The sequence below is a fragment of the Propithecus coquereli genome, unplaced genomic scaffold (assembly GCF_000956105.1).
Source record: "Propithecus coquereli isolate 6110/MARCELLA unplaced genomic scaffold, Pcoq_1.0 Scaffold256, whole genome shotgun sequence".
In the NCBI taxonomy this organism is placed as follows: domain Eukaryota; kingdom Metazoa; phylum Chordata; class Mammalia; order Primates; family Indriidae; genus Propithecus; species Propithecus coquereli.
Genome location: NW_012148130.1, coordinates 1,180,271 through 1,201,011, shown reverse-complemented (window position 1 = coordinate 1,201,011; position 20,741 = coordinate 1,180,271). Strand labels below are relative to the sequence as shown.

Here is a 20,741-nt window from a genome sequence, read left to right as displayed (position 1 = left end):
CTGACAGTGCAGGATGGTCAGGCAGCTGGGATGGGGACAGCAGCAGTGGGGAGCAGGGAAGGAGCCTCCAAGGCCTCCAGACCCAAATGTCAGGGGGAGGCCCCCCACCAGGCAGGAGCCACCAGGCCAGGGAGCCTTGGCAGTCCCCAGAGCAGGGAAGCAGGGGAGGGGCCTGCAGGGTGCCAGCCTCCCTCCAGCAGGGCGCTACCTCCAGCTGATCTAGCTCTGTCTGCGGACCCTCTGCCCTCCCCAGGGCCCACAGGAGCCGGTTTGGCAGCGTCTGGGCAAGAAGCTGGGTGACATCACTGATCCAGTTTATAGTCCAGGTTCCTCAGAAATCACACCTGGTTACACAGTAACCATCGGGCTGAACCTTTTATCCACAGAGCTCAGCAGGGCAGGCACAGGCTGGATGGGTGGAGGTGGGTGACATGGGAGGGCAGGGCCAGGCTCCAGGCAGGCACCAGGAGCCATCAGCAGCATCTGTGCCCAGAGTGCAGCCAGGGCGGCATCGCTCCTCCCGGCCCCCTCCCCTGAGCTCTGCAGATCCCATAGGGGAAGTGAGCTAGGGTCAGGCAGGGCAGGGCTTGGGGCCACAGAGCACAGCGGGGCCACAGAGGGGATGTTGGTCACCCAGTTCCTGCCAGGGGTATAGACAGAATAGTCCCTGCAGTGGGCATCCTAGCTCCTCCCTTTCCTCCATGGCCTCCTTCCTGCCTGTTCCTGCCTTTCTTCAACTTGGCCATTGCTTCTCTGAAGCCAAGTTTACTGGCTTTAAATCCCAATCCCACTTTGACCTCATTGGGTATGTGATCTTAGGCAAGTTATTTAAGCTCTCTAAGTCTCAGTTTCCCAATCTGTAAAGTGGTCCCTCCCTCATAGGATTGTGGGAGGATTCAATGGGATGACACTTAGCTGGGCGCATATAGCATCAGTTCTTGTTAGGGGAGTCCCGATATACCAAGTGCCCAGGGATGGGGCCCACACTGGGCAGTCAGCTGAGGCCTGGGGAGGCTGGTTCTGCGGGAGGACGCAGGCTGAGGGCTGGGGCAGGCCAGGTGAGCAGATGGGCAGCGCTGGGAAGGCTGTCTGGATGTGGGGCACTGGAGCAGCTGGCCAGCCAGTGATGACAGGGAGGGAAGCGGGAAGCCAGGACCAAGGGAAACCACCGCCAAGTCACCAAGTCCTAATTTAGGCTCTTGGTAGTCACCTGCTTCTGTGTCCACACAGAAGCTGAGGAAGCCCCAGGAGAAGTGGAAAGTTGAAATCCCCCAGGGGAGCAATTAGGGGTGATTCAGGCGGGTGCATCATCCAGGGAGTAGAGCGATCAGTTGGAACAGAGTTCGGAGAGCTGTGGGTGGGGCTGGTTTGCCTCAGTGTTAAGAGAAGACAGGGAGGCCATGATGCTGTACAGGCAGCTGGTGGCCAGAGCAGTGGCCCCACAGGGATGTGAGCCCACAGAGAGTAGGAGGCCACCGAAGGCCTCTCACCTGTTACTCCCCACCCCCAGGGCTCTCAGACCCAGGCCCAGCTAAGGCAGGGACATGGAGGGCCTGGGGTCAGGCACCAGGGTTTCCATGATGGACCCCATGGGGCCCATGGAAAGGGCCACAGACACCTGGCCTGCCTTGGCCCCAAAGGAAGGAGAGTTCAGAGTGCCTCACAGGCCGCCAGGGCTCTAAGAAGGAGCTGGCTCTGCAGGGACCTGGCCACCCCTATTTGCCAGGCTGGAGTCGCCTGGGGCCTGGGGAGTGTCACCTATGGCTGTTGCTAGCTGGTCTGGGTTTAGACCCAGGCTGAACTCCAGGCTGGGGGTTCTGTATTCCTCTCCAGTCCCCAGGGCTAACAGGACAGGCCCTGAACCTGGGACCTGAGGGCTGGAGGAAGACAATTCACATCCTCTGCCCCCCTCCCCCACACTCACACTCCACAGAGGAACCGACTCTGAATCCCTGACTCCCGCTTCCCTTTTCTACCCTGTACTCCAGCCACCCTCCCCCACTCCTGGGCTCAGGCCCCTCACTTGTCCTCACCAGTCCCCAAACTGGGCCCAGTGCATCCACATCTCATTGTGCCCTGGGTCCCAGGAGAGGGACACAGACCCCCTTTCCCTCCTGGAAGCAGCTCTGCACTCAGGAGAGTGTGCCCTGTGGGCAGGCAGGGTGGGCCAAAAGCCCCTGCAGACCCTTCCAGATGACCAGCCCCGTGCCGCTGGCTGACCCTAGCCTCTTGGGATCCCTTGCGAGTCCCCTTCCTGAAATGCATCCTGGGGCCGGGCAGGGTGTTCCCAGAGCGGTGGGAAGGCGCAGAATGTCCCCGGCGAAGCGCCCTGGAAGAGGACTGAGCGCCTAGCCCTGGGCCGGCCGGCGCCAGCCGTTTGGACAAAATTGGAAAGGGCCGCGGTCACCCCAGCGGTCACCCCAGACGGGACAGGAAGACTTATTTTGTCCTGTCTTCCGCTCTTTTTTGCAACGAGCAAGCGCACACAGAGGCACAACTACGCGGGAGAAGTCGACCAGGAAACGACCCCGCCGGGCACGCGAAGGGCAGCGGGCGCTCCCAGGATCCCGCGCGCTGACGGGGCGTGCCCATCGCGACGTCATCAGCGGGCGCGGAGCCGGAAGTGCTGTGGCCGCCGCCGCGCGTCGCGGCGCCACGTGTGGAGCCCGGCAGCAAGAGCGTCGCGGGTGAGACAACGAGGGGTCCACGGCGGCCGTGCGTGGGCGGGGGTCGCCCGGGCGGGCCCTGCGCTGTCCCTCCAACCTTGCGTGGCTGCCCCAGCCCTCTGCCACCCTGGCCTGGCCCCCTCCGGCGTCCGCACTGGCTGGGCCGCTGTTGCAGTTTATGGCCGAGTCCGCTGCCCCAGCCCTTGCTCGGGGAGCCCTTACCTCTCTCGCATCCCCCCGCCACCCGTCCGCCCAGAAGCGCGCTTGGGGGAGATTGGGAGGAGGAGGTTCTGCGGATGAAGCCTGGCTTGGAGGTGACCTCACTGACCAGTTGCTGCTCCCTGGCCGCGGACAGCTCGCAAAGGCCGCTTTCTTCTCTCACACCCGGGGAATGGGAGTCAGGCTCCGGAGAAGAGTGATGGGGGGTCGGATCCTTTGTGGGAATCCTTGGGCCCGACCTCTGCCATAGCCAAGCCTCACTCTTTTCATCTCTGATTTGACCTCATAGCTCCTGCCTCTCGTCTTAGACCAAGAAAGGCCTGAGTGCAGCCCTATTGTGCTGGGGGTGAGCTAGCCACATACCCCCATCCCCACTGCTCAGGATCTTGGCCACACAGTTTTCTGCCCAGACCCCAGCCTACATCCTGCCTCTCGGGCCCCTGGCCTGCTCATGCACACACACCCTTCCCCAGGTCCCTGGCACTTGCCAGACAAAAGCACCATGAGTTTCGTGGCGTATGAGGAGCTGATCAAGGAAGGTGACACAGCCATCTTGTCATTGGGCCATGGTGCAATGGTGGCAGTACGTGTGCAGCGTGGGGCACAGACCCAGACCCGGCATGGTGTTCTGCGGCACTCAGTTGACCTCATCGGCCGCCCCTTTGGCTCCAAGGTGACCTGTGGCCGCGGCGGCTGGGTGTACGTGCTGCACCCCACGCCTGAGCTGTGGACACTGAACCTGCCACACCGCACGCAGATCCTGTACTCCACTGACATCGCCCTGCTCACCATGATGCTGGAGCTTCGGCCCGGCTCTGTGGTCTGTGAGTCCGGTGAGTTCCTCAGGCCACTTCAGTTCTAACTGAGAAATTGACACAAAGGTGAAGGTCAAAGCGACGTGTGTGCAACCTCCAGCCCGCCCTTCCTGCAGACAGCACGACTACTCAGTTTCTGTTTTCGCAGCATTCTTCTTGGGGGCTGGCCGCCCAGTGAGGGTGGAGGCAGGGGCGCCTGTTAGGAGGCTGGGGCTGTAATCAAGTGCAAGGTGGTGGGGACTGGACCCAGGTGGTCCAGCAGGCTCCTGCCTGCATTGCGGGGTGGGGCCAGAGTGTTGCTTGGTGCTGACCAAGGTGCTGACCGTCAGTCCCTAGTCCCTGTGCTGAGGAAGGAAAGAGAGTTGCCTTTTTCTGGGGGAGTTCAGGGCTGCTCTTAGGAGCTCATGGTGGGTGGGGAGCTGCCCCATCCTCATCTGTGGCCAGATCCTCACCTACCACCAGTGAATGTGAGAATCGTCGCTGAGCCCAGGGCCTGGGGTGTGGGTACTCCCCCCACACACCCAGATGCTGGGGCCACCTGGGGTGGCAACTGAAGTCAAGATTGGGCCTAGCCCAAGATGAGCCCAGATGGTGGCATGTTCCTCAGTAGCTGGGGAGCTGCGGTCCAGGGTCCCGAAGAGTTCCTAGCACTGCTGCTGACTCTCTGAGGGCTGCAGGCCGTCCCGTCCTCTGTGAGGCTCCCCGGAGGGTGGGGGATGGAGAGCAGGACTCAGCCAGCTCCAACAGCCATGCTCCTGTGCCTCTTGCAGCCAGTGTGCAGGCCCTGGCTCCACTCGCGCCAAAGGAGCTCGGTCAGTCAGCGCGCCTCTCTGGGCTCCTCTGACGTGCCAGGTTCCCGCTCTTGGGGGAGCACAGACAGGAAGCCTGGGGGACCACTTTAGCGCTGTTGATTGCTGGTGAGCTTGTGAGCCAAGGCTGCATGTTCGAGTGGGGTCCCTGCAGCCACGGCTGCCACGGCTGTGAGGAGACAAGATCAAAGGTCGCCAGTGTGGCAGCTGTTGAGAGCTTTGGGGAGGGGCGCGGCTGATGTGGCGGGCAGGTGGGAGGAGGGTCCGCCCTGGAGAGTGGGAAGAAGGTGGAGGATGTGGAATGGGGGAGGTTCGAGGTTGGCTCCATGGTCTGGCCCAGGCAGCGGGTGTCCTCAACTGGCCCTGGGGAGCCTTAGCAGGCCGTGGATTCAGGCTGGTTGGTGCTCAGTGCCGTTTGGGTGTTGAGGAGGAGGTGGCACGTGTGTGGTGGGTGCTGTGGTGGAGTCTGGCGTGGTGGCACGTGGACTGGCAGTTGTCAGGCATGTGGCACCGGAAGCTGTGGGGTGGGGGCCGCAGGCCCTGGCCCCAGTGCTGTGGGATGAGAAGTCACAGGCGAGGTGGGAAATGGGGAGGTGACACTGGGGGAGGGCTATGTGGAGCTTGCGGGCCGTGCCAGGCCAGGGCAGAGCCGCACACCCGCGTGCTGGGGATGGACTTGGCAAGCTCGGTGGGGGTGGACAGCTTTGAGAGGACCAAGGAGCTCCCGGGGCGGGGGAGGGTGCGGGGGGGCGCTGTTGACAGGGATGAGGGATCGGCCACTCCGTGGGAGGCCATGGGGTGAGGGATGGGATGGGCCCAGGCCTCTTTGTCCCCTTGGCAAGGACTCATTGTGAGGTCCCCAGCTGGGCTCCCCTCAGCCCCCTTACCTGCCAGGCCGGGATTGGGTGGGTGGCTTCTGTTCTTGCTTCTCCAGAAGCCTGGACACAGCCTCAGCCTCCCCAGCCCAGGGCTTGGGGCTGCCAGGGCCAGACAGGTGGCGCAAAGAGTGATGCCTCCTTATAGCCCTGGAGTCAGCCGCCCTCCAGGGCCCTTTGCGGGTCTCTCCAGGGTGCGGGTGGGGTTGCTTCCTGGGTGGCTGGGGGCCCTGAGCAGTCCCACCTGACGTCTGCCCATCTCATCTTGCAGGCACCGGCAGCGGCTCCGTGTCCCATGCCATCATCCGCACCATTGCTCCCACGGGCCACCTGCACACAGTGGAGTTCCACCAGCAGCGGGCAGAGAAGGCTCGGGAGGAGTTCCAGGAGCACCGCGTGGGCCGCTGGGTAACTGTGCACACCCAGGACGTGTGCCGCAGCGGCTTCGGCGTGAGCCACGAGGCCGACGCCGTCTTCCTGGACATTCCGTCACCGTGGGAGGCTGTGGGCCATGCCTGGGATGCCCTCAAGGTCGAAGGTGCATGGGGGTTCCAGAAGGGGTGCAGCCTAAGGGTGCGGGGCTGGGCTCCAGAGAGATCTCGATGCTTCCAGGCCACCCGGTGGCATGGCCAGGCCAGGGCCCCTTTGTCCCTTTGTGGCCTGAGGTGAGGAGTGGGTTGGGCTAGCCAAGGAGTCGGGGTCAGGGGGATGGGGTCTCACTGGGCTTGCTCCTGGCTCTGCCCTGGTCTCCACCCGAGGCAGGAGGTGTCTGAGGCCCCTGGGGAATATGTCAGCTCCCCGCCCCCCCCACCCAGTGCAGGGGAGGCCCAGGGCAGGGGTCAGAGGGCAAGGGCAGCCCCTGCCCCAGCCATTTCCTGCAGTCTCCCCTCCCCCAGAGCAGCTTAGCCCAGGGAGCTGCACAGCCCAGGGAGCCCAGGGAGCCGGCCCCTTTTAGGGAAGATGCTGGGTGTGGGGGCGGAGGCCTGGGGAAGGTCGGGCCCCAAGCCAGGGAGGCCCAGGGTTTTCCCTTTTCTGGAGAAGGAGCGGGCTCAGGCGGTGAAGGGGGGAGCCTCCTCCCAGTGGAGAGCTGCAGTGCAAAGGGGTGGGGAGGCAGGATGGGGCGCTGGGGAGGGGCCAAGGCCTGGCTCAGACAGCAAGGCAATGGCCGGAGTCCCCTGCCTGCTGGTTCAGGTTCTCCCATGTTCCTGGGCTCTGCTGAGGTGGCCCGGGGCTGGGGAGGGGGCAGCTGCTGGGGTCCCCACACCTCCACCCCCTGCAGCTTTGCCTCTGCTCCTGCGGGTTCCCCCTTCCTCTGGGGCCCCAGGTGAGCCCCTGAGCACGTGCAGAGTCCCACCCAGCCTCCCTCCTGCTGCAGCGATTCCTCTTGTGAGTGGCTCCAGAGGTCTGTAGTCCCCTCCCCGTGTCCCTATAAGCTCCCTCCTCTGGGCCCTTTCTCTGGCTCTGCTGAGTCTGGGTCCCGAGGGTCCTGACGTACACATAGGCCTGGCATTTCCCGGTGGCTCACTCGCCTGTCACGTGACCCCGGCAGGGAGGTATGTGGTGTGCTCAGCCTTGGTGACACTGTGCCTCATCTGGGCTGGTGTTGTGCAGCAGGCTCCCCCCCGCCCAGACCTCCTGGCAGCCCTGCTCAGGGTACGTCTGAGGGGACCAGGCCTCAGGGACATTTGAGACTTGCCCAGGCCATACACCCCTTCCCTGCCAAGACAGGGACCTGGGCTGGACTCATTCACCCCCGGCCAGGCTGAGTGAAGCCCATGGGCGGCCCTGTGGGAGGAGCAGGGAGGGCTGTCATGCTTGGCCGTCAGGCTCTGCTCAGAGTGGGCGCCTCCTGTTCCCAGGAGCGGGCGACAGCCTTTAATTTCCTGTGACAGCAGCACTCCCACCCCGGCCCACACACCCTACCCTGTGCCGCTGGGTGGTTAGAGCTGTTCCCGGGCTCGGCGTGCTGGCTGCTCTGATGGCCCGCCTGGCCCCGACCCTTGGCCGCCTCATGGAAGGTAGGACAGCGGTGGCCGCTGGGGCCAAGTAAGATCAGGGCAGCATGGCTTGGCCTAGTGCCGGGAGGGCTCCATCCTGGGGCCGAGCTGGTCGGCGTGAACTGTGGCCCTGTGCCCAGAAGGGCTTCTGGGTGCTCGGAGGGCTCTTGCCCCAGGTGGCTGTCAGGTGAGGGCCAGGCCTCTGTTGGGGTCATCCTAGGCCGGCCTCAGGCCCCAACCCCAGGGCCCAAGGATGCCAGGGCTGGGTAGATAGGGCTCCGGGGCTCTGCCAGCCCTGCCCTCTGACCCCGGTGTCCTGCTCCCTGCAGGTGGGCGCTTCTGCTCCTTCTCGCCATGCATCGAGCAGGTGCAGCGCACGTGCCAGGCACTGGCGGCCTGTGGCTTCACGGAGCTGAGCACCCTGGAGGTGCTGCCGCAGGTCTACAACGTACGCACCGTCAGCCTGCCCCTGCCAGACCTGGGTGCCGGCACAGCCACCCCTGCCAGCTCTGACGCCGGCCCCTTCCGCAGCGGCACGCCCATGAAGGAGGCCGTGGGCCACACTGGCTACCTGACCTTTGCCACCAAGACCCCGGGCTAGTGGCTGCTGCCTGGGAGCATGAGGGAGCTGGGAGCACTGTGGGGCCCAGGCAGGGAGGCCAGAGACCACCTTATATGGTCAGGGGACGCCTGCTGGTGCCTGCGGTTTAGAAACAGACGGCGGGGCGGGGCTTGGGGGCCTCCTGGGTGGCTGAGTGGTGGAGGAGCATCGGCCTGTCCTACTGCCTGCGCCTGCGTCACTGCCAAGCTCAGCGGCCTGGTCCTCGCTGCTGTTTGTTGCCAACGTGAAGTCTGCACTGCCACGGGCTCTCCTAGGTGTTGAGGCCCAGGAGGCGGGGTCCGAGCTCCTCCCCAGGTGGCCCAAGCAGGCAGGCGGTGGAGGAGGGCAGAGGCCCTGCTACATCTGACCCCAGGGCTCTGGCCATCCCCAGTGTTTATGGGCCGGCTTGTCGGTCCCTGGGCCAAGGCTCCAGTGCTGGTGGTCCCAGGGCATGGCCGGAAGCTGGGGTGGGGCTGACCAGAGAGCCCTGCCCTGCCCCTCTGTTCTCCCCAGTGCTTCTGGGGACCGGGGAAGGTGACCCAGCCTCTCGCCTCCAGGCTGACCCCACAGCATTGGACACCGCCTAGGTCTAGTATGTTCCCTCGTGTCCAAGGGGCAGGGGGCAGCCCCTGCCTGGCCACGCCCCTTGACGTGTCATCAGTGAGGTCATGTGTCACACAGAGGAACAGAGCAGGACAGTTAGTTATTTGCTTTGAATGATCCAGGAAGTCCGTGTTGGAGCTGGGATTTGGACCAGCCTGTGAATCCCAGACCTACACGGGCACCCCTGCCTCTCACAGGAGCCCCGGCCCTGGAGGCCCCAGATAGGGACAGCAGTGCAGGTGCGAGAGGCGGGTGTATCCAGGCCAGCTCCCAGAGACGGCACCTTGGTCGCCACCACTGGAAGGCAGAGGGACTGTTTCCTGAGGGGAGGACACGGGATGCTTAGGCTGGGGGCACTCATCACTTGCTCTGCTGCGTGGCCCTGGGCCTGGCTGCCCTCTGGTGCGCAGCGGTATCCCGGGAGGACCAGCACCAGTGTCAGGCCATGAGGCTTCCCTGCAGCTGTCACTGGTGCACGGAGGGCCTGTGTGCCTGCCTAGGTAGCCAGCAGCTGTTGGGGGCCTCAGTTTCCCCTGTGCTGGGGAGGGAGCCTTGGCAGCTCCCCGTGTGGGCACGGGGTTGGCCCTCGAGTACAGCTGACAACAATAAATGTGCTGCTCCTGCCTTGCTGCCTGGTCCCTCGCCCCAGCTGGAGTCCAGGCTGGTCCTCCTGGCCCTGCTCCTTCATTTCCTTGACCTAGAGAGGGCGCCGCAGGGGCCCCAGCCTCCAGGACCATGGCCTGGGACTCGGTGGACAAAGGGGCAAGTGTGTGGCCACCCTCATCCAGCTGCAGGAAGGGCCGCTTGTCCAGGGGGTAGCGGGGTTCAAGAGTGCTGGGCCTTCCTCCACAGCCCTGGCACTCCAGGCCTTCCTGTGTCCCCTGAGAGTCCCTCAGGGTCCCTAGAACCACCAGCTCTGCTCCAGGGGGCTTGTCCCTTCCTAGGACCTGTCCTGACCTCTTTTTTTTTTTTTTTTTTTTTGAGACAGAGGCTCACTCTGTTGCCCAGGCTAGAGTGCTGTGGCATCAGCGTAGCTCACAGCAACCTCAAACTCTTGGGCTCAGGCAATCCTCCTGCCTCAGCCTCCCGAGTAGCTGGGACTACAGGCATGCACCCCCATGCCTGGCTAATTTCTTCTATATATTTTTAGTTGTCCAGCTAATTTCTTTCTATCTTTAGCAGAGACGGGGTTTCGCTCTTGCTTAGGCTGGTCTCGAACTCCTGACCTCAAGCAATCCTCCTGTCTTGGCCTCCCAGAATGCTAGGATTATAGGCGTGAGCCACTGCGCCTGGCCCTGGCCTGACCTCTAACCTCATGCCTAGCCCAGAGACAGAGGAAGGGCGCCAGGCCAGGCTCAACATGAAAATGGGTGACCCCAATGCCAGGAGCTCCTGGTGGTTCAGGGCTGTGTCCAGGGCACCATAAACTAGGCAGCCACGTACCCCTGAGTCAGTGGACTCCCCCACAGGCCTGCCCTGCTTTGCCTGACCTTGGCTGCCTGGCCTTAAGGGAAGGCCTTTGGGTTGTTTGATAGGTGAGGACCAGGAGATGTTTCTTTGGGACACAGCTCTTCCTGGTTTTCAGAACACAGGCCTTGGGGACTGCAGGGCCCAGGTTGTGTCCATTTTCCAGATGGGGCTGAGGCTGGCCACACAGCCAGGCTGTGCTGCTGGGCCCCACAGGTAGGCCCCCATGGCCTTCTGGCCCTCTAAGCGTCCATTCTCTGCCTGTTAGCCCTCTAGGCCTAGCTCAGCCTTACCCCACTCCATGAGCCAGGTGCAAACTCCTTTATGTCCTTCCAGACCCCACTCAAATGTCCCTTCCTCAACATGCTTTTGCAGACCTCAAAGACACACCCAGGCAGAAGGATCCTCTGCTCCCACACGGCCTGGAGCCCCCACAGCACAGCAGCGGGAGCCTGGCAGTGCCCCAGTTCTGTAGATGGGGGGCTGACTCCCAGAGAAGCAGGGTTGGGGCTGATCAGCACGTCGCTGGTGGTCACCTTGAGTCAGCAGCACGGGGCTTGTCACAGGGCAGGAATTCACCAGGAAACCCCCGCCCAGCGTCACTCGCCTCTGGCCCTCTTTTTCCTTGGGCAGAGGCACTACTGACTCCCTGGGAGGCCCTGGACCCAGACCCTGGTTTCCCTGCTGCGAGGGTCCCAGGTCTGGCTCCAGCCACCCCCCCCAGAAGCCCCCTGGGCTTGCTCCCTTCACCCCCCAACTCCTGTTAGCTTCTCCTGGGCCTCACCCTCACCTGCCTCTGGGGGCCCCAGTCCGCCAGCCAGGAGCACCTGGAGGGCAGGGGTTCTGGGTAGGTGGTATTAGGGACACCAGGCTACAGCGGGCATGCCCTGTCTAGCAGAGTGACAGCAGAGGTCTGCTGCACGGGTGGGGCTGCCCCCTCTCTCCATGGCGGCTCTCCTGGCGGCCATGTGCCTCTGGCCTGCACACTGGGCAGCAGGAGGGATGCCAGGGCACTCGGCCCATTGTACAGGTGGGGAAACAGGCCTGGAGGCAATGAGGCTCGCTGGGACAGCGACCATCAATGTCCCCCAGACTGACCACAGAGGCCAGAGGGGAGGCTTTACTGGTGCAGTCGTGGAAGGCTTCTCAGGGGACACTTGTGCAGGGCAGGGATCGAGAAGGGTGAGCAGCCGTCCAGATCGGGGAGGGCAGGCCCAAGAGCATGGGGTGCAAAGCACCCCAAGAGCAGAGGGCGCCCTTGTTCACAAGGCTGGGGCCCTGTGCCCCGCCGCCCAGCCTGAGGGTGTCCCCAGGGAGGGATCTTGCTCCAGATCCTGGATGTGATGGCCTCGAAGGGAGTGTGTGCAGGGGGCTGACTGTCCAATCCCCGCGCTCCATGTTCACCAGCTGCGGGGTGGGGGTGTCACCCAGCAGAAGGCGACTGAGCACCTACTGTGTGCAGACCCCACTCCTGGGCACTGAAGACCCATTCAGGCAGCCCGCGCCTGCCCTCGGGGCTCCTAGGAGCCAGGCGCAGATGTGGTGTGGGCGGCGCGAGAGGGATGGGGCTGGATCCCTGTGCTGCCGGCCGGGGCGGGGGACCTTTCTGCCCCTGCGGGCGCTGCGCTCGGCTCATTTCCTGGACGTTGGAGCAGAGCTTCACGAGAGACTGGCTCAGAGCCGGGGTCTGTTGGCCGTGGCTGGCGGCAGAGTGCGGGGGTCTCTGCACAGGTGGTTGCAGGAAGTGGGACAGTGGGTCCAGCCTGCTGGCCCTGCCTGGAGGGTGGCCTCGCCCACCCAGCGTGCACTCCCCATGTCGAGTCTCTGCCCGGGGAGCCCGTGTGGCCCAGCCTGGCGCCCCAGACGAGGGCGTTTCAAAGTCAGGCTGCCTCGGAAGCGATGGCGGTGGCGGGAGGGAATAAGGCGGCTCCCACCAGGCTGAGAATAGCTCCGAATTGGGTCACGCTCACCGAGCGCTGCGGTCACAGCCTCCAGCCTTCGACAATAATCAGCTTTCTCCCCGACATCTGTCCCTGCAGAGAGGGGCTGGCCGGCCCAGGTTTTTACAAGGAGCAAAGTGGAGAGGCTGGGGGGAGGGGCATCCTTCCTGCCACCCCTGCGCGGGCGCCTGCACCCTCTCCTCACTTCCTTTGTTGTCCCTGCTCCCTGCCCCGTCCCCCACCGCCTCCTTCCTCCTGCCCAACCCCTCCTCGCCGCCACTCTCCGGGACCTGGCAGCCTCCTGCCCCCCTGGCAGGTGAGGACAAGGCAAGGCGAGGCCCGGGTCAGCTGGGGGCGGTGGGCCGGGCACTCTGGCAGTCCTGCCCTCCCTCTCCTGAGAGTCGGTGGCCCACACACTACCCAAAGTGACCTCTCTGACCCCTCCAGCCCCTCCTGGGCTCTCCTTCCTTGTAAGGCAAAAGGGCACTGGGGGGTGGGCCCCCCATTCCACCAAGGACTCCAAGGGCCCATGTCCCTCCAAACCTAGAACTTAAGCCTGTTTCTTGTTTCCTACCCATTTTGTCCTGAGTCCTGTTCTCCTCCTCCCAGAGTAGCTTTGAGAGGACAGAGGAGGTGGGTGATGTCACAGGCCCTTGGAGCCCACGTCCATGTTGCCACCTGGGTACGGTGCCACCAGGTGGTGCGTTAGGGTGCCAAACCCATCCATGTACCGTCATAGCAGGTGTCTCCTGCACAGGGGTCCTGGCGTGCGGGGCACACTGTGTTTGGTTCTTAATCTTTACAGACCCACAAGGCCCTTCTGTTCTAGGCAACACCATTCCTAAGCTTCAGCCACGGGTATGTTCTCGAAATGCCCATGAAGCTGAGGTTCTCAGAATGTCCCTGGACCAGCTGCTCAGCGTCACCTGGGAGCGCAGTGGACATGCAAATTCTTGGCCTCACCCCAGACCTACTGAGGCAGGAGCCGTGGGGTGGGCGCAGCCATCCATCTTCAACAGACCCACCAGGAGTCAGACGCTCACATTCAAGAATCACTGCTGGGGAACTGGAATCTCTCAAGCTTCTTGCCTTTCTTTTAAGACGAACAGAAACTTTGCCAACTTACGCAGCAACGCTGTGGAAGCCTCCTGCACGCTGCGCCGCTGTTCCTGAAGCTGAGTTGTCATCTAGAGCTTCATCTCACCTGGGTGTGGGGGGAATGTTTGCTCAGTCCCCGCATCCTTCTCGTGAGTCACTGTCTCTCCTGGGACTTCCAGAGAGAGACACGGGGGACAGCTGTGGAGCACTGTGCACAGACCCTGTTGAGTCCTGATTTGCACAGACCAGATGTTTTATTTTACACAACGGGACAATTGGGAAATTTGAAGGCTGAGTGGCTATTTTGTGAGTTTAAGGAATGACGGCGTTGTCAGGTGTGCTCACGGTATTGTGGGGGGATAGCGTGGCTGCATTTGCCTCGAGATGCGGGAGCGGGGAGGATGAGGGTGGAGGGGAAGCCAGGCTGGCCCCCACTCCCCTTGGCCCTGGAGCCTGGCGCGGGAGCTTCACGGGGTGCTCATCTGTTCTGCGTGCGCCGAGGGCCTGCTCTGGGCTCTGCTGCGCAGTGGAGAGAAGTCAGATCCCTGCCCTTCCGAGGCTTGGGGTCACTTCTCCTGTTCTCCTAGCCTTGCCCCCACCGAGGTCCCTGCAAGTCTGGGGGCTGTGGTGTGTCTCTCGGGTTCTCCAGTGTTGGGGTCTGGGGGTGGGCCCAGTGGCCAGCAAGATCACGTGCTGTGGAGCAGGTGGGAGAGACGGGGTGGGCAGCTGGGTGCTGTCCATACACTGCTCCTCTGAGTGGCCCAGCCGGGAGGGCAGGAGGGGGCCGGGACCACCCTTGCTTCTTGCCCCAAGGCCACCCCCCTTATGGCCTCTCAGGCACCAGGTGATCTCCTGTCTCCCTGCTTCCTCTTTCCAGACCTTCCCAGCACCCTACTCACCCCCCCCACCTAGTGCCACCAACAGGCCTGGCTGTGTCCCTCGCCCCAGAAAAGAGCTTAGAAACCCAGCTTATTGCAGTCTCATTTACAGACAACGGAATGCACCCATCTGCCTGTCCGGCTCCAAGAGTCATGACCACCATGTGCGCCGTGCAACCACCTCTCAGAGGCGGCCCCCCTGCCTCTCGCCAGCCCACCTGCGGGCAGTCCCCGGCTGCTTCCTGCCACTTTAGTTGCATTTGCCCAGGTGAATCTAAACGGGGGTGTGAAGCAGAGAGGGACGACGAGGTTTCTCAACGGAGACCGTGTGTGGCTTCACAGAAAGCACCGCAGTAGCAAGGAGTCATCACCAGGGAGCAGGACGCAGAGGGTGAGCGCAGCACGGCCTGCGGAGGCGAGGCGCAGCCCGCCCAGGAATGCGGCGTGGGGTGGGGACAGTGGGGCGGCGACAGAGGCTTGTTGCTAAGCTACCGGCACAATGGTCATTCCGGGTGCCAGGCAACGGGAAGGAGACCTTTCTTGGCAGGGAGGACTGGGGGGCCCAGGCCACACTTGTCCCAGCTCTGCTGTGTGTGGGATGCCCAGGCTCACTGGTTGCCTGGCTCTCAGGGGAAGTGTGGCCTCCGTCGTGGTCGGGGCTTTGAGGCTCCCTGAGGCCTACCCCACGAGCTGGGCCCTTAGCCGGAGGGGCTGCGTGGGCTCCTTCCTGCAACTCCACACCCCCCACGCCCAACCCCTGTCTCAAGGCCTGGCCCTCGGCGCCTCCTGCCTTTGACCCTGACCGTGCTTGCCTGGCCTTCCCTAGGTCCCCCAGGGCCCAGGCAAGGGGCTTTCATGGAGTCCAGGGCGGGGTTGGGTGTTCCAGTGGGACCTCTGTCCCCTGCCACCACCCTGTCCCTGGCCCTTGGACTCAGCGGCTCCACCTGAGCCCTGCCCGGCCGCCGGCTCTGCCTGTAGCCACACTGCAGGCAAGGCCGTCTCTGTGCAGCGGCCCTCACCTCGCGGCTCACTCCGCCCTCTGGAGAGGCTGCTAAGGAGCTCTGGGCCCAGCTGGTGCCCTGGGCGAGGGAGGGTCACTGTGCGCCAGTCCCAGGCCTGCTGGCGCCTAGCCGGCCACCCCAGAGGGTTGCTGGGCTTCTAGGTCCAGCCACACCGGCCGTCCCCTTACAGTCCCCTGTGCACACCCTGCCCTGGACCCCCCGGGGCGGAGGGCCCTCCAGAGCCCCCAGCGCCCCCTGCAGCCCCAGGAGAGAGTCCGGGCCCCACAGCTGCCTGTCTCTGCACCTAACGGTGGCACCAGGGTCCCGGGTAAATGTTACATTCCCGTGGGCCAGGAACACATCCCTGCCCTGGGTGGGCCGGCGCAGTTGGCGCTCAGTGAGTACACAGTGGAGCCCGCCAGGCAGGGACGCCTGCTGCTCCATTTGCCTGGCTCTTGCTGTCCTGGTGTCTGCCGCCCGGTCCTTGCCGACCCTCGTGTCCTGGCCCCTGGACCTGCACCGGGAGGCCCCAGTGCAGCCTGGGGGAGGCAGGGCGACCCGCCCTGCTGTGTGAGTGTGGGAAGTGCAGGAAGGCGGCCCCCACCTGGGCGGGGGGCTTTGGGCAAAGGCCTTGCCCTCTCTGAGCCTCAGTCCCCGAAGCCGATGCCCTATTGAATGAGTCCCCTCAGGGGCGCCCTGACTGGGCTGGGGGGGTCCTCCCTGAATGTTGCATGGGGAAGTGCCGGGGAGTGCCCCAGGCCTGCCAGCTCCTCGCCCCACCGCGCGCACACACGCATGCACATGAGCACAAGCACACGTGTGCACATGGGCACCGGGGGTTAAGGGAGATCTGGCTTCAGCGGCTGAACCCCCTGCCCCCACCAGCAGCTTGCCTGCCTGTGCTGGGGACCCAGACAGCTGGACGCAGACCACTTGCCAGGCCCCTGGCCCAGCAAGGCATCTGAGGTGGGGTCTGCCCTCAACAGGTGTTGTCACTTGATCTGGAGCAACGCCAGGGGTGGGGATTGCTCGCGTCGCCTCCCCCACTCTGTCCACTTCCTGAGGAGGAAGCCCAGGCCCCGCCAGGGCTGAGCTGGGGCCCCTCAGCGTCTCCCCAGGCAGGGAGCTGGAGACAAAGAGGCAGCTGCCAGCAGGGTGGTGGGGGGGGCGGCCACGGCCTTTGTATGTGCCCAGCCCCTCCTGGTGACCTCACCGCCAGCCAGAGAAGGGCCCTTTCTTCCCAAAGGCGGCCGTTGGGAATCCGCCTGGGGACAAAGCTGCTGCCAGGCCAGGGACCAGCGAGTGGCCGGCCCCCCTCGTGACATAAATTAGGAGGGGGGGGCCAAGGTGGGGGAGGGGAGGGCAGCTGCATCTGGCATCTGGGAGAGGGGCACACACATCGGTGCAGACGGACCACCCCCTAACTCAGCATGGGGCCGCCCCTCCTAGCCTCATTCATTCATTTGCCCCCTTCCTTCATTCATTGCACAAATGATTGCTGGGCACGGGCCCAGGCGGGCCTTGTGGGGGCCCTGGGGACACGGAAAGGGACGTATCTGGTGGATGAAGGAGGGACGGGTGGGTGGGGGTGGCGGCTCCCGATCTGGATCTGCAAGGGGAACCGGAACAGACAGTCATAGCTGCCTCCAGGCCCCCAGGGCCCCAGGGCTGGGGCGGGGTGGGGAGGTCCTGCACGCTAGCAAGCACTGTCACCTAGTGGGCGCAGCTGCCTGACCTGAGGTCACACAGCGGCCTCTCCAGGCTCCCCAGGAGAGGTCAGGAAAATATTTGGTTTTCAAATGTGTGATGTTGAGTGACACCCCCGCTCCCACATGGGGCCGAGGAGGGCTTCCTGTCCCCAGGGCCAGTGCTCCCCAAAGCGTCCTCACAGCCTTACCAGACTTTGGCCTTGGCCCCTGCAGAGCGCTGCTTGAGACCGCCTGCCCACCCCCACATCCCTGCTAGAGACTCTGCCAGGGCAGAGAGCAGTGCAGATGGCACAGACAGGGACAGGTGGCCCGAGAGGGCTCAGCCAGCTTGGGTCATCCAGAGTCCCTCGGGCTGCCCCACAAATGCCCAGTTCTCCCCTGGCTGGCGTCCAGCGTGAGGCCCACAGGCCCTGGCTCCCAAGGCCCGTTCCTCTGCCTACCTGGGCACCGGACACTTGTCCCATCCCCAAAGCTCTGAGCACATCTGGGCCAGGCCAGGTGGGCTGTCTGCAGATGGAGCCAGCAGGCCCTGAAGGTCTGCGTGTGCCGGTCAGCAGGGCTCACTGCCAGGCCCAGAAGGTCTCCCCACCCACCGAGTGGAGTCTGGCCCTGACCTGGCCACACTGATGACAGAGGGCCCAGTGGGCATCCATCTCAGGGCCCTGTCCCGTGAGAGGGGCGTGGGGCAGCTCCTGGCCTGAGGCCTGCAGTGGGAGTGCGGAGGCTTTGGGGATCGCAGTCACCCCGGCAGTGCTGACAGCCGCCAGATGCCCCGGGCTGGGGAACTTGCAAAGCCCTTTCATAACCACTGGTGTGCTGGGGCAGGGGCACCTGCCAGGTGGCCCTTCCTGTACCCGCCCCCTGCCCCCAGCCCGTCAGCCCCACGCATGAATGAGGAGAATGAGCTCTGCAGGCCTGGCCCGGGCCAGGAGGAAGCCCGAAGTTTCCCAGGCACCAGCCACCAGAGGCTGGGGCACGCGGCCCCCGCAGCAGCCCCAAAGGCCCTGTGCCCCCAGCAGAGCAGGCTGGGCAGGGGCAGCTGTAAGTAGGCCAGCGCTTTGTGCAGCGTTGCTATGGCGCCGCTGTCGCCTGCGCAGGCTTCCTCCCGGGCCCATTCCCAGGACGCCTTGAGGCAACCAGGCAGCTCCCCAGCCCCTCCCCAGGCCCCATCCATGGAGCCTGGCGCCAACCCCTGCCCTCGCCACCACAGGCTGCTAGGGGCAGATACGTGTCCCACCTCTTACACAGCACGCACGCGTGAGCACCCACATGTACATCCACACGTGCACGCACAAGCACACAGGCACACCCCGGCAGCCGTGGCAGGCGGGTGCTCAGTGTGGCCGTGGGGCCCCCGCAGGGCCGGTACCTCGGGCTCAGCAGCTCCCAGCAGGGCTCCCAGCGGCTCCAGGCACACCTGGACCCGGGGCACAGCCAGAGCGGGGCCTCAGAGGCCTTGGCGGGGGCTGCCTGCCCCCAACTGCTCGCTGAGACGCAGAGGCCACTGCTGACCTTGAGAGAAGGGGGGCGGCCTAGGGTTCAGGTGACAAGCAGGCCCAGAGCCCGCTCCCCACTGTGGGCCCTGCGGGAGAGGCTCGGGCCCTATGCCGGGAGGGGACCTGCTGATGCGGGAGCACAAGTCTGGGCACCTTCCCACACGATGGCTGCGTGCCTGGCCTGGCACCGGGCACCAGTCGCCTCATTCAATCCTCACAACCCCACAAGGGGCGGTATCACCGCCCCGTTGACAGAGTGGGCGGGGCCGGCGCACTCTGCCTGGGCATGGCAGGAGGGGTGGCAGTCTCTGGGGCCTGGTGGAGCAGGTAGGAGTCAAGGCAGAGAGGCCCTGGGTGGCCCAGCCCGACTCCCGTTGTCAGCTGACGTCAAAGGGTGGAGAATCTGGGTGTCCGGGGAGAGAGGTGGCCCAAGGGCCCTTGCCTCCCCGAATCCCTGCTGATGAAGCCCCCAGGGAGGGGCGGCCAAAAGGCTTCCTTGTGGTTGGTGCCCTGGAGAAGGGCAAGGCGTTAGAGCTGGGCCCCGCCTCCCCGTCTCACACAGGCTAGAGGCCCCCACCCCAAGGGTCCTGGCTCCCAAGGAGCAGGTGTATGGGGACAGGACAGGTGTGGGGCGTGGACAGCCCCTTCCCAACAGGCGGGCCAGCTGATTCTCAGAGGTACTCTCAAAAGGCAGGGCCAGGGCTGGGCTTGGGGCAGGGCGAGAGAGCAGGTGGGGAGGGGCCCCCAAAGGCGTCCTTGCATGGGGACAGGGCAGGCGCGGGCAGAGGGAGAGGGCGCTCCACAGAGAGGCAGCTGCCCAGGCGAACTTGTGGTGGGGGCGGGGGTTGTTCTGCTGGAGCTGGGGTGGTGCGGAGGCCAGGCTCGCTCCTGGGGCTGCAGTGACAGGCACCAAGTCTGGCTTTGGGGAGAGGCTGCTGCCACCAAGGCCAGGCTGGGCACAGGAGCTCAGCCCCATTGCTGCACCGGGGCCACACACCAGGCCCCAGGAGAGTCACTGAGGCTGCTGGGGCCAGTGCCACCGCCCCATGCCCTGCCCACCCAGCTGCCCGGGAAGGCATGGAGCCGGCCTGCGGAGGTGTGTTGTGCGGTGACAGTGACCTTGCCTGGTGTGCTGTCACCTGAGCTGTCCTAGTTGCTGCCAACCCTGCCCTGCAGGGCAGTGACCCCATTGGTCTGGACGGGCCCTTTGAGGCCTGGTTGTCCCACTTCTGCTGGGGGAAATTGAGGCCTGGAGGACGGGGTCTGCTAGGAGGCCCTCCCTGCATGTCCTGGCCCGCAGTCTTTCCTGACCGCGCCCCGCCCACCTGCTCCAGACCGTCCAGTGCCATCCACTTTCAGCCCTCCCGCCCTAGACCCTGCAGCATGGAACAGGAGCCCCAGGGGGCGCGAGGACACGGGATGGGACGGGATCGCCTGCTCTGGGGCTGTCTCTTGGAGGCAGTGCATCATGCAGCCCAGAGGGGTGGGTTTGGGGAGGTCACCAAAGGCTTCTCGCAGGAAGTGGCATTTGGCTTAGGCAGTGGAGGATGGGCACGAATTACCCGGGAGGGTGAGGCCAGGGTCGAGGCGAGGGACCAGCCCGTGCAGAGACACAGGGCAGGCGGCACAGGCCTCACCCACAGGCCCTGCTGCAGGAAGGATGCCCTTGCCTGCCAGGCTGCGAGCTGCCCCACTCTGACGGTGTTGGAATAATAAGGGGCTGTTGGAGGGTGGGGCAAGGGCCTGAGATGGTCCCCCTTGGCCAACTTTGGGGGGCTCAAGAGGGCTAATTAGAAGCTGCCGGATCTGCAGGGGCTCCGTGCCAGCACAGGATCGTGGCAGGCAGTCGCCAGAGGCCCAGAGCACCATCCACCACCAGGCACAGAAGCTGTAGCCCAGGTGGTATTGCAGCCACCTGCCCACCATTGCCCAGGAAGGCGCCCAGCCCATTTCCGGGGTCCTGGGCTTGGCGAAACCTGGCCTTGAGCGCCTCCTGGTGGCCAGACATGGGAGAACGCAGCAGGCAGGTGGGGGCTTGGAGGGGCAGTTTAGGGGACCTCCAAGGTCAAAGAGCCCGTGCAGGCCAGGTCTCCCTCCCTGTCCAGTGCCGCACAGCACAGGCCCCGCTCCTGTGGAGTTTTGCTGAGTGAGTGCGGAGGTCCCCGTGGCTCCTGTCCCGCCAACACTTGCCCTCTGCGTGCACGCGTTCAAGGGATGTCTATTTGTTGAACCAGGGGCTATTCTAGGTACTGGGGATACACGTCCTCAGGGTCTAAGGTGGTGCATCCCGTGGCGTCAGATTCAGTGCTCTAAGGACGGGCAGGTGGGGTAGAATTCAGCTGCTGTCGGAGCCGCCTGCACCTGTTCCCCGGCTCGCAGCACTCGCTGTGGGGCGTGCGGCCCCGGGCGCCTCGGGTTTCTCTGAAGCCAGGAGTGGTCGCTGGTGGTCAGAGGTCGGCCTGGACATGCTGAGAGCTGGGACACACCATAGACGATGGCCCCTTCTGCAGAGACAGCCATCAGGTGAGCCACCACCAGACAGCAACCGTTCCAGCGTGCCCAGTGCC

The 20,741-nt window shown here is 64.4% G+C and overlaps 1 protein-coding gene across 2 annotated transcripts; it reads left to right on the top strand.

The window, feature by feature from the left end:
* The first annotated feature begins 2,607 nt into the window (after nucleotides 1–2,607).
* TRMT61A (tRNA methyltransferase 61A) lies at nucleotides 2,608–9,200 on the top strand. Of its 2 annotated transcripts, XM_012647082.1 has the most exons (5): nucleotides 2,634–2,687; nucleotides 3,359–3,558; nucleotides 3,643–3,718; nucleotides 5,656–5,922; nucleotides 7,711–9,200. In XM_012647082.1, exons 2-5 carry the CDS (start codon nucleotides 3,388–3,390, stop codon nucleotides 7,980–7,982), a joined length of 786 nt encoding a protein of 261 aa, XP_012502536.1. In that variant the 5' UTR covers nucleotides 2,634–2,687; nucleotides 3,359–3,387; the 3' UTR covers nucleotides 7,983–9,200. The 2 variants fall into 2 exon arrangements, with proteins under 2 accessions (XP_012502534.1, XP_012502536.1); XM_012647080.1 differs by having other exon boundaries at nucleotides 2,608–2,687; nucleotides 3,359–3,718; nucleotides 7,711–8,244.
* The last annotated feature ends 11,541 nt before the right edge of the window (nucleotides 9,201–20,741 follow it).